At 41.8% G+C, this 11,600-nt stretch overlaps 1 protein-coding gene and 1 non-coding gene across 5 annotated transcripts in view; both read left to right on the top strand.

Annotated features, from left to right (window-relative positions):
- The window catches only part of mta3 (metastasis associated 1 family, member 3), a 23,330-nt gene extending 13,912 nt beyond the window's left edge, over positions 1-9,418 (top strand). Inside the window, exons 15-19 of one of the 4 annotated variants that reach the window (XR_004212655.1) lie at positions 1,615-1,707; positions 1,855-2,016; positions 2,329-2,436; positions 2,570-2,601; positions 2,695-2,742. Coding sequence is in view for 3 of the 4 variants with exons in the window: in XM_031843501.1 (XP_031699361.1) it covers positions 1,615-1,707; positions 1,855-2,016; positions 2,570-2,601; positions 2,695-2,813; positions 6,995-7,166 (578 nt within the window). In the remaining variant the exon portion in view is untranslated. Of the gene's footprint in view, positions 1-1,614; positions 1,708-1,854; positions 2,017-2,328; positions 2,437-2,569; positions 2,602-2,694; positions 2,824-5,631 lie in introns of those variants that run through there. The other 3 variants (XM_031843501.1, XM_031843502.1, XM_031843503.1) reach the window with 3 other exon arrangements.
- A 679-nt stretch (positions 9,419-10,097) lies between these two features.
- On the top strand, positions 10,098-10,191 carry trnai-uau (transfer RNA isoleucine (anticodon UAU)). The gene is made up of 2 exons: positions 10,098-10,135; positions 10,156-10,191. It is a non-coding gene; the product is annotated as a tRNA-Ile (tRNA).
- Positions 10,192-11,600: the final 1,409 nt, after the last annotated feature.

Here is an 11,600-nt window from a genome sequence, read left to right as displayed (position 1 = left end):
CCCCCCCCCCCCCCCCCCCCCCCCCCCCCCCCCCCCCCCACACCCCCGTCTGTCTCGCCATTCTGTTTTTATTATTGTTATTATTATTATTTTGTTTTTTGTATTCTCCCACCCCCCGTTTCCAATAAAGACTGCCTGTCCTCATAACTATGAGTTTTGATCATCATTTCATTCGTGGTTTTATTTATTTTTTGTTCTTTTATCTGTGATGGTACTTTGTCACTGTGAACTGAAAGCCATTGTTGAAATTATACACAAAGATTTATTGGTTAAACAGGGCTGTTCTACACAAGCACGCCTGCACACACTTTGAAAAACACACACACACACACACAGTAACTGAATTTGCTCCTGTCTTTAACCAGTAGACTGTAATCCAATAGAACTCATATTCTAGTCTGAGCCGTGTACTTGCTGAATATTAGTCGTAGAGAAAATGTATTTTACTAAGAGAAGCTCTATTTTGCACGGCGCTCCTGGTACAGGCGGGCCCACTCTGTGCTGTCATGACAGAACGACTTGTCGCAGCCACGAATGTTTATTGTTAATACTGAACCTCGGCTTCAGTGTGTTTGCCATCACCATCTTTTTTTGTGCACTCATTTCCTTCCTCATGCTGTTAATCATGTGTGTAAAATTAAATGTGTTTGGGTTGATAATGAGCTTTAGACGGGTTTTGGACTGATAAAACTTGAAAGAAGGGAGGTTGAGGAGGAAGTAAGGACCTTATTTTTTTTTTTTTGTTTGGTACCATTTATAACCAGCTGCTCTTGACCTCTTTGCTGCTGGCTGCATCTCCTGCTGTAGATCAGGAGTCATCAACATGTCCTCTTGGATGGCCCCTCGTCATACCATCTGCTCGGCTGTTCTCCTGTGTTCAAATCATGCAATATTCATGTGAATCCATCATGTTGCCTCTTTCGCGCTTGTAAATCCTGTAGACAGGATTTGCCACTCAGAGCCATTTGTCCCCCCTCCACTTCGCCTCCTCGTCCTTCATTTTCTAACAACTGTTGCAATATATTCTCATCTCATCTTCTACCTCTTTTTTGCTCTTTTCTTTCATCACTGTGTGAATGTGAGAGTAGACCTCCAATAAAGTCACACCTGAAAGCATCTCTTCCGAGTCTTTGTGCTTCATGTGTCCCGTGTTATCTGTCCATCAACTCCGCCACACTCAGAGGAACCATAAAGACACCCCCCCCCCCCCCCACCCCCCCAGCATGGACTCAACCTTCAGTGCCTGCTGTCATAATACCTCCATATTGTACTGTGCGTGTTTACAATATGTTTTATTGTTTGTGTGTGTGCATCTTAGAGATTCTTTTTAAGTGGACATACCATCTCTGAAAGTAAGTCACCACGTCAACACCTCTGAGTTATTGCATCATTCTTTTTAAACATTAAAAAGAGGTTATTTTCATTCACATCCTGACATATTAGCTTTTCACCAACATGACTGATTTTATACACAATTCTACCAACCTCCTGGCTTGTTTTCTTTACTTGCATGGTTCTTGAACAGTATCTCAGCGGATAGAGCAAGCAGAGGGAGATCATAAGTCACTGAGACACTGCGCTGGTTTGTAAAATGTATGTGTGTGTTTGATTTAGACATGTTAAGGGTGTCGGAAGGGCAGGGGACTCGCCTACCCAAAACCAGAGCCCCCCAAAGGAGCACTCTGACCAGTGTTGTACAGTTTCTAGGTAAATCAACACACACACACACGCACACACACGATCAGTGTTTTAGCAGCACGGTTGTGCTGAATAACAATCAAATTATAATAATATAAGTAGACGTCATTCAGATAGGAGCCAGTTGATGCAGCTCCAGTGTTGTGTTTCTTCCAGAGTCTCGTCCAGCACCCCACGCACCTCGCTCCCACCGCACCCCGGGCCTGCAGACGCCTCCCCCTCGACGCCTCCTCTCTTCTCTCCCGCACGGCCCCCACGGCATGCTGGGAAAACGCAGCTACCATCACCACAGCAGGGCTGAGCCGGACAGACGCTCAGGTAGACACACAGACACACATTTCTTCAAAATAATTAGCTGAATTACACAAAAGTATTACGATTAATTCAACAATAAGAGTGTTATTGCTTAACTTCATCCTTAGAAGCAAAAAGTAATTCACCTGTTTTCATCTGTTAACCCCCCCAAAACAAATCTTGCTTTTAACTGAGTTACTTATGATGTGAGTGAACCTTGGGGACCAAACAGTGTTGATATCCAATGTCCTTGTCATCCTTTTGCTTGATAAAATCAAATTAGTGGATATACACCCGGAGCTGATAACCTTTTCTGCCATTTCTTATCTAAACTAGCTCGTTGGAGAGAATGACAACTAATTCTAATGAAAACGAATCAGCAGATGGGGGTCATTTGGATAATTTGGATGATTCAACTTCAGTCTGACACTTTGTTTTTTATTGGTAACTTCACTATTTTTATTGAAATTGAAACAGTCATTTGTTGCACCACTTGTAACTAGGAAAAGTAATCAATACTTTTCAAAAGTGACAGATTTCCTCATGCATACATTGCATCTTTCTCTTGTTTTTGCAGATAACCCTGGTACAACAGGTGGACCCCTCCTGGTAGGTGTCTAATACTCTTTAAAAAAATGTATCCTGTACAACTGCATCACCGCTTATTGCAATAAAATTATAAATATAATTGTCTTTTTGCAGCATAACGGCCGCAGCAGTAGCAGTGGAAACACCCGAGGTGGCGTCATGGTCCGCAAGAGACGCCCCAACTGGATCGATGCCCCCGATGACAGCTTCTTCCTTGTCACCCGGGACACCAGGTAAGCAAAGGTGACACTTTTCAAAACTCTGATTGGCTGAGTGTGTGCGTGTGAGGGGACAGCAAGTGATGCTGAGAGCCCAGCAACAGCATAATAGAGGGATTGAGCTGTGGCAGATGTTATTTTTGTTGTGCGTCGACCTCAGACAGCTGTGTGTAGTGCACACACAAACACGTACACAATGCATGTGTGCCTCAATTCACGAAGACCAATTGAGTTGAAACAGAGTGGCAGCCTGCCTGCAGAGTAAAATCAATTAAAATGTATTTAGTGTTTATTTTCATCAAAACACTAATCTAGCTCACACAGATATGAAGCACTATAAAAGCACCAGTTTTGACCGACTAATTGAGATTTTTTTATCAGAGGGAAACATGTTCACTGTTTTTCTGGGAACTTGGGCGATGTAGCAACCGTGGGGGATTTTATGTATATATCTATTTTTTTTCTTGTCTGATTTCCAATATTTTTAGGCCAATAAAAATAAATTACGCAGGATTCAGTGAGGGGGCCATGGCATTCAGATGAAGATGCCTATGATGGCAGTTGGGCCAGCCGTTGTAGATATAAGGTCTGAGTATCTTCTCTTGGAGTGGGTGAGTTTAGGATTGAGAGGCAACTTGCTCAAGACTGTAATATTTTTAAAATAACTTTAAAAAAAGTCTCAAAAATCCCAAACAGCTGATTCTCGTTGTACACATTTGGTTGTTCACATAATTGAAAAAACATGCATTTTATGTTTTACACATAGAAAATCTGTTTCTATTCATTATTCTCACACATGCATAGACACACACACACTCTCTCACACACTCATACACACATGCACACAATGAGTCAATGTTTGCAAGTCTCTATGTGAGAGAGAAAGATGATCTCCCATTAAGTCTGTGTCTAAATGAGCCATGGCGCCCGGCATTCATCGCCGCCTTCAGATCACAGAGACTAAAATTAGCGCAGCTAACTGGTGCGGATGGGCCAGTGAGGAGCCTGAGTGGAAATATCATTACCACATTAACCATGGCTGCATTCGTATGGATCACTCACAACATAACTGTGTTTATGTGTGAGAGGGATGTCGTGACGAATATCATCCCTTTATGATGTTACACTGTTATTTGCTCCCCTTGCAGAGAAAATGAATGCTTTTCTTAATAAAAGACATCAATAGATCTGCTCTGAACGGCTGCTGCTAATGAAAGACTGGGGGAAGTTTAATTCTCTCCCCATCTCCGACTCTTTCTCAGTGTGATGAAGAACGCAATGTTCACAAAGCAAAGAAAAGCAGTGGGAGTTAGGGACACTAACACTTTCCTTTACATAGGTCACACACAATTCAAACTGCTAAACCAGAACAAAATAAGAGAAGAATATAGAATTTATATCAGTTTTTAATCCTGTGGGGGGGAATTAATGCCTGTACCTTATTTTATGGCAACCAAAAATGTCTGCCTACTGATGGCGCTATACGAAAACGTTATTAGGATTTATCCTCTGGGAGCCATGAATGTCTCTCCAAAATGTTGTGCCAATCTATACTCCTCTGGAGACTAAAACAATCTAGAAATTTCATGGCAATCCATCTAATAATCAATACTTTTCACTCTGAACCACAAATGGATAAAAATGGCATGACGATGGCAAATTCAGAGGATCAACAAGATCATTAGGATTCATCCTCAGGGACCCATGAATGTTTGGAGATGATCTCATTGCAATCCTTCCAATAGATGTTGAGATATTTCAGTCTGGACCAAAGTGTAACAGTGCAAAACAATCAAGTTAACGTGTTTAAAAAGGAAGGTGAAGAAAATGATTTTGACACCTAATCATTGGTGGAAAGAAGCAAAGTACATTTACTCAAGTACTGTTCTGAAGTACATTTTAATGTGTCTGTTCTTTCCCGTATTTACAGCAACAGCAACAGCCGTTGTTACTTTGCTGATTTTGATGAAGCAAAAACATATGATACGACCATAAAATACAACTAGTGGTTGTAAACTTCTCAGATAGTTTTATTCAAACAGGTTTTTCTTTCCTATCCGATTTATCATCTTACGATTAATCTTGTGACCCTTTGAAGGCCCCCGACCCTTATGTTGGGAACCACTTAAAACAACTACTTAACTGTAGTTATTGTTGTTTATTATCCATCAATGCATCAGTATAAATAATCTAGTGATATTATATATTAATACAAGTATATCAGTGACAGGAGACATGTTTCAGCAGAATTAGTACTTATCATACTTATATTTTGATGATGATACTTCTGTATTAGTTAAGTAGGATTTTGGGAGTATTTTTACATTGAAGTACTGATAGTTTTACTGAAGTAAATAATCTGCGTAATTCTTCCATGAATGTGCCTAAAATGAGATACAGAGAAGTTGAATTTGGACAGAGAAATAACAGGAAAAAAAACGGACATTTTAGAAACCAGAACGAGAAAAGGCGAAACAGAAATGTAAATGAGACTGCTGGATAAATTTGAGCGTGTTGGATTTACATGTTTGCTTTCCTCCCCCCAAAGGCCAGCTGAGCAGACAAGCAGCTTGGCTTTAGATAATGTGCCACCAGAACAAAATCTGCTCTTTTCTTCTCTGCTTCCCATTCTGCCTTAACTATAAGTGACCTTACGTATGTCCCGCTGTGTGATAATCCCAGGGTTCATTGTACTTGAGAGACGCGTGTGCAGATGCACGACTGTCTCATACAAAGGGGTACAACACATGCACTTTCAGGCCTATTTGCTATACTTGGATGCACAGGCACATAATGTGTGCAGGGTCTTCACGAGTGCTCATTTTATCAACAGCTGGGATCTGGAGGGAACGGATGTGTTTTCCTGTTCACCAGACAAGGAAAACATCCGTGGTGCTGCAGAGAAAGCAGCGAACGAGGAAGAAAAGACGAGGGCTGTGCGTTAAATCTGAAAGTGACCGCCTGAAGGAAAACATGAATCACCTATACGTTATGGTTATGTATCTCGTATTTAAATGAATTCCATTAGTGTGCGTGTGCCCCATGCCTTCCTGTAACAGCACAAAGCCCACTGCAGTCTGGAAATGACAAAAAAACCAGCAAGCTCCTTTATATGAGTCTAAAAATCCTGCAGAGGAGTACCTCTCTCTTTCCTCGTAACAGAGATGTGCGTTCGTAATTCTACTACTGATGCTCAATAAAGGAAATGAGAAAAATTTGGTTGTTTCTAATTACTTTCTCAGCAGCCTGGAAGCAACGTTTGGTGCCTTTTAACTGAACTTTTCGTCCGTGTGTTAAACCATTTCAACCAACTAAAAGTTTGTAATATTCTCTCTTTATTAGTTTCTCCATTTTATGTCTTAAATGCATCATTAAGTTTTATGTCTATGCAGCCTTTTTACTACAGGCCGTAATCCAGGCATCAAACCTGTTGTCAGCTCCGCATAAATAATGCATTCAGTCAAATAATATGTGAGGCTGAGCTAGTGGGACTTGCTGAAACATAAAAAATGCAATCTTGAGCTATTGGCTACTAACTTATTGTTTATTATCAAGCTCCAAGACATATTTCATGAAGAATGAAACTGTTAGAAACCGTTGTCTTTGACAAGATGAAGTGCATCTCCAGAGACTAAAGAAAATAAATTGATCAATGAAAAAGTAAACAATCCAAATTTCCCAAATAGGAAAAGTAAAAAAAAAAGAGCTATTTTTCAATATGCTTATGCGTCCTTGGTGAAAGCTGGATGATCACATCTGTGGGCTAAATATGAAGCTAATATGACGCTACTGCCGGCAGCTGGTTAGCTTAGCACAAAGACTGGAAATGGGGCCAAACTGCTAGCCTGGATCCGACAAATTTTGATAGGCAAAACAATCTCACCATAAGGTCTATTTAGTAACTATCCTGGAGACGGAGTTGCCGAGTGAACAATTTCTATTGAGATTGAGCCTTTTACAGACTTCTCATCCATGTTGGGCTGAAAAATTGAGATTAAAAATGAATTCCTGACCCTGGCACCGGTAATTTGGCCACCTGGTGAGATTATTTTGTCTACTACTGTTGCTGTTACGACTACTAACTACTCTTTCCAAGGTCAAGAATGCACTTTCAATCTGGAGTTTTCACTGACATTAGCTTGGCATCCGTGTGTCTTCTTCTGCACTTATGTCCCGTCTCGTCTCCACGCCTCCAGGAGGGCCAGGCGGCTGCTGTCCCGCTCCCAGCTGAGGCACGCTTGTCGGCAGCCATGCGAGCAGATCACCCTGCGCAGGGTCACCCAGGCCCCGCCGCAGGGGCTCGTCCTTGCCCCTCCGCACCCTCACCCCAGCTTGAGGATGCGAGGCCCCATCGTCATCCACGACTGACCGCGCGCGGATCCTCTGACACCCCTGCTGCATACTAACGAATACATTCTCACCCCCTGTTCTTTCATTAGATTCCTTAAAATGCTGTTATAATCCAGAACACTTAAACAAGCCGTCTCTCAACTGTTTGGCAACAGAAGGATGTCCCCAGCTGTGATGCAATAGAAACATGCACCTGACCTGACTGCAAGTGCTGCCTGTCTGTAATCCTGGGATTGTGTAAATACTGTATTTGGGTGCATGCGAGTGTGTGGAAGAGAGAGATAGTGTGTGTGTGTGTGTGTGTGTGTGTGTGTGTGTGTGTGTGTGTGTGTGTGTGTGAGATAATGCCAACAACACATGAGAGAACGAGTGGATGTTGACGTGTGCTGTTCTTAGTTTTTATGGATGGACATAACAACAGATTTTTGTGCGACTTTCTTTTGTGTTGATGGTGAATTGTTGTGAAGTTTTATCAGATTGTATAAAGTTATTTTGGGTGGGGGCATGGGGCTGGATTACTTTGGGGTAGAGGGTGGGATTGCATTTGTGGGGACTCTTTCAACATTGGAGAAGAAGGCAAATGTCCAACGCTGACGTTAAAAAGAAAATGCACTATCAACTGAACGAGCAGCCTTTTTTTTTTTTTCTTCAGCTGCATTGAATTGCGTTGTACCTGCAGGTTTTCACGCTCTTGTTGAGGTTTAAATCAATGAGCTGGAGCCGGTGTTGAGGAATGATGACCTGGAGACATTGTTTCACAAAATAACTCCAAAAAGCTGTCAGTCATTCATGAGAAATCTGCAGGTCTGAAAATATAACAAGGCAAAGAAATAGAGAGCCAGCTCACATCAAACAGCGTACGCCTCCCTCCTGAACCAGTGTATAATATATTGTATATCTCATTAAAGCACTGTAAATCTACTCATCCTATTTCTATGGCCGACTGTACCTACCTAGCCCTAACATGGGAACTAAAGCACTTCCTTTGCAACAGAGAGGGGCATGGATCTGTCATATTTTCCTCAAGGCAGTGATGTACCGGCAACATTTTGAGGCAAAAAGGAAAAAAGAAAAGAGCACCTTTGCCAGCAGTTGTTTGCTGTATATTTCTTCATTGTTTCTTAATAACAACAGTCAAGTTTCTCCTGTTTTCAGGTCCTCTCTCTCTCTCTCTCTCTCTCTCTCTCTCGATGCTGCATGTTGCCAGAGGGCGTTGCCTCAGAAAGTTGCTGGTGAACCTATCCTGCCTTCAGGTGTGTTTAATTATGGGTTTTTAAAAACTGGCATCGCCGCCGCATGTCTTTGAGGTGAGAGCCTCCGCCGATGATTTCTTCTCTTTCATTCAGAATGTTTATGTTAGTGTTTCCTGTATGTCTTGTGTTGAATTATGAATATGCTGAAAATAAATAATAAAAACATTGCAGGATTATGATGTCCACTCTCGGGAGTCATTTCGTGGTGTTACATCCAGACAGGCGGCCCTGTCTCCCAGCCACCTACTCCGTCTCTCTGCCTCTTTTGGTTTTGCTCTTGAGGGGGTGGTGATGATAGATGGATAGATGGGGAGGCCTGGTACACACTGTGGCCTGTGTGATGGTGTTGTAAAATACCCCCAACAAATTATGGTAATTTGACCCAGTGAGGAGGAATGAGGAGTGCTCTCAGGATACAAATCATGTTCCGGGAAGCTTGCCTCGAGGTTCTTCGCTGTATGTGCTTTGTCTTTTACTGCAGCATTTAGAAACACGACCACAGTCCACTGTTGCAACTGCTGTGTGTTTTTAGTTTCCACCATATTTTCTATACTGTTTGTGGTTTCCCCTGAAGGTGAAAGAGCGTAAATTACATTATTTAGATTAAACACGACATGTTCTAATTGGATTTGTCTTAATATGCATGTGGGACTGCAGGGGATTAGAACAAAGCAGATTTAACATGCTCGTCATGTCATCCCTTTGTAATGTAATGGCTATATAGTGGCCAAAGGTATGTGGACAACTATATATATATATATGTGATTGTTGAGTATGTCCAAAATGGGCTTTAATATACTGCTTTTCAGAAGATTTTTTTCTGCAGGGGTTTACTCCCATTCAGAGAGGATGTGTGAGCTCGGGCACAGATGTTGTTCGGTTCATCTCAAAGGTGTTGGACGGGGTTGAGATCCGGGATCTGTGCAGGCAAGTCAAGTTCACACACCCAAGGAAAGTGAGTGTCCTCTCGACTTTGTGGTAAAACCGTTTCTTTATGATGGGAAAGTATCTCCCCCAAACTGTCACCACACATTTGAGAGCATAAGGACTTTTCTAGACGGGAACCAACCCAAACCATGAGAGGCAGTCCAAATGACTCAAATGAGTCTAAAGCTTGTATTTTCCAGTTGTTTTTCACAGATTTCCCCCACATTTGTCTTGATATTATTGCACGTTGCTGTTTATTTTTACCTTGGTAAAATACTTTGCAGCTGTTGATGATGATGTTGAGGCATTTTAAATGGCAGATAATTTAGTTGCTAAAACGTTTTTAAAAAGATGCCTTAAAAGCCTATTTGGGTTATTTTTTTAAACTATATTTTATAAATAGAGTGAATAAATAACAAAGCACGATAGGTCAGGTATATAAGTTTCATTATCATTAGTTTTCTTCAAACTATTAAATTGTTTGTTTTTTCGACGAAGGAAAATGCCAAAACACTCAAAATCATAATTTACTCATGTTGAAATTGGAAGTCGAAGCTTTGTGAGAGGTACTTGAACGCAGCACGTTGCTGGACTCCGTGTGACCACCGGCGTCACTGGATGTTATCACTGGTCTCCTTCATGTCTAACGCGTTCCAGGTCACGAATTAAGTCAAAATAAAATAAAGGTCTAACAAAACTCTTTCTATTTTTGTCCTTCACAAGCTTTCCCAGTTATCTGGATCAGGAATCCTGACAGACTTCCGCCGAAGCTCCAGTGGCGCAATCGGTTAGCGCGCGGTACTTATATGACAGTATACAGCAAAGCGATGCCGAGGTTGTGAGTTCGAGCCTCACCTGGAGCAGAGTTTTTAAGGTAACCTTTGTGTCGTACAAATATTTACTCAACCGTACTTACAATAATAGTCACGCATTGTGGTGTATTCAAATGCTACTCACGTTCACACCCCACTGCATCTTCGTTCTATACCAACACATCTGTATTGATCTGTGATGATGCATTACTGGACAGTATATGCGTCATTCAATACAAAAGTAAATTGGCATGTGATACAACTAAAGGCTGATAAGACAGCAATACATATGAGTAGCTGCAGCACAATAAATAAGTAAAGGTCAACAGAAAAAGTACAAAATTAATAATACTTTTTATATTAAAATAAGAATAGATGTAAAATATTCTACAGCAATAGACTATAGAATATCAAATGTAATATAGTATTATATGTGATGATTATTTCGTCAGTGTAATTAATAAACATATTTCAGCCCTTGATAATTAGCCAAACTATCTTGTTTTTGTATTGGATCATTAATTTTTATTTTTAAAGTTCATACTGAAAATGGAGCTCTTGGCAGCTTTGGTCCGTCTCCCTCCATCTTCTCAGGTGTGTTGTCCAACAGCGCCCTCTGGCGGTGAACAACCAGAACGGCTACTCTGCTGTGAAACCAGCTTTTCACCACTAGAGGGCGGTGTAACTGCACCGGACAGAGTGCACAGCTTCTGTACCTCTGTCTGCCTGCTACAGAGAAACGTGTCAATAGTCCACCTCTGGTAATTTGTTTTTGTCATTTATATTCACAAATCTATTTTATGAATATATCAATACATCAATCATATTCAGACACGCTTTTTTCCAACTGTAAATGATTGTTACATGTTATATACGAGCCTATATCTGTGTCCTTGGGAGTGTGTGTGTGTGTGTGTGTGTGTGTGTGTGTGTATGTGTGTGTGTGTGTGTGTGTGCAGGCCTGTCACTCTAAGCCCTTTAAAGCTGGGAATGAACAAGCAGAAGATTGCAGTAATGATGTGACCCAGATGTCCCGGGTGCAGATCTCCAGGCTGAAAATGAGAGTGCAGATCAGAGCATCGTACCTCCCGTCACCCCTCCCGCCTCCCCCCTCCCTCCGTCCGGCTGGCCCGGGACACAATCACGGAGTATTTAGCAGCATGTGTGTATGAATGCATGCATGTAAGTGCATGTGTGCATATCATTTGAGGGAATGTTTGTGTGTCTTTAAGCTCCTCCAACACGAGGGATCAGATTTTGGAGTGTGTGCCACTTGTTCTTGGTGCTCCGGATTAGACAAAACAGTTTTTTAATTTACTCTCCTTAGCTGCCTCCATAAGGCGCTAAAGCCTAGCATCGCCCCACCAGAGACCCTAACCCCACAACTCCCCCCCCTGCAACCCCCTTTTTACTCACCCATCCCCTGAGGTGACCAGGTGGCTGAACAATCACACACACAC

This window comes from Anarrhichthys ocellatus, unplaced genomic scaffold (assembly GCF_004355925.1).
Source record: "Anarrhichthys ocellatus isolate YVR2014 unplaced genomic scaffold, GSC_Weel_1.0 scaffold4, whole genome shotgun sequence".
Classification (NCBI taxonomy): domain Eukaryota; kingdom Metazoa; phylum Chordata; class Actinopteri; order Perciformes; family Anarhichadidae; genus Anarrhichthys; species Anarrhichthys ocellatus.
This window is presented reverse-complemented; position numbering and strand designations above follow the sequence as displayed.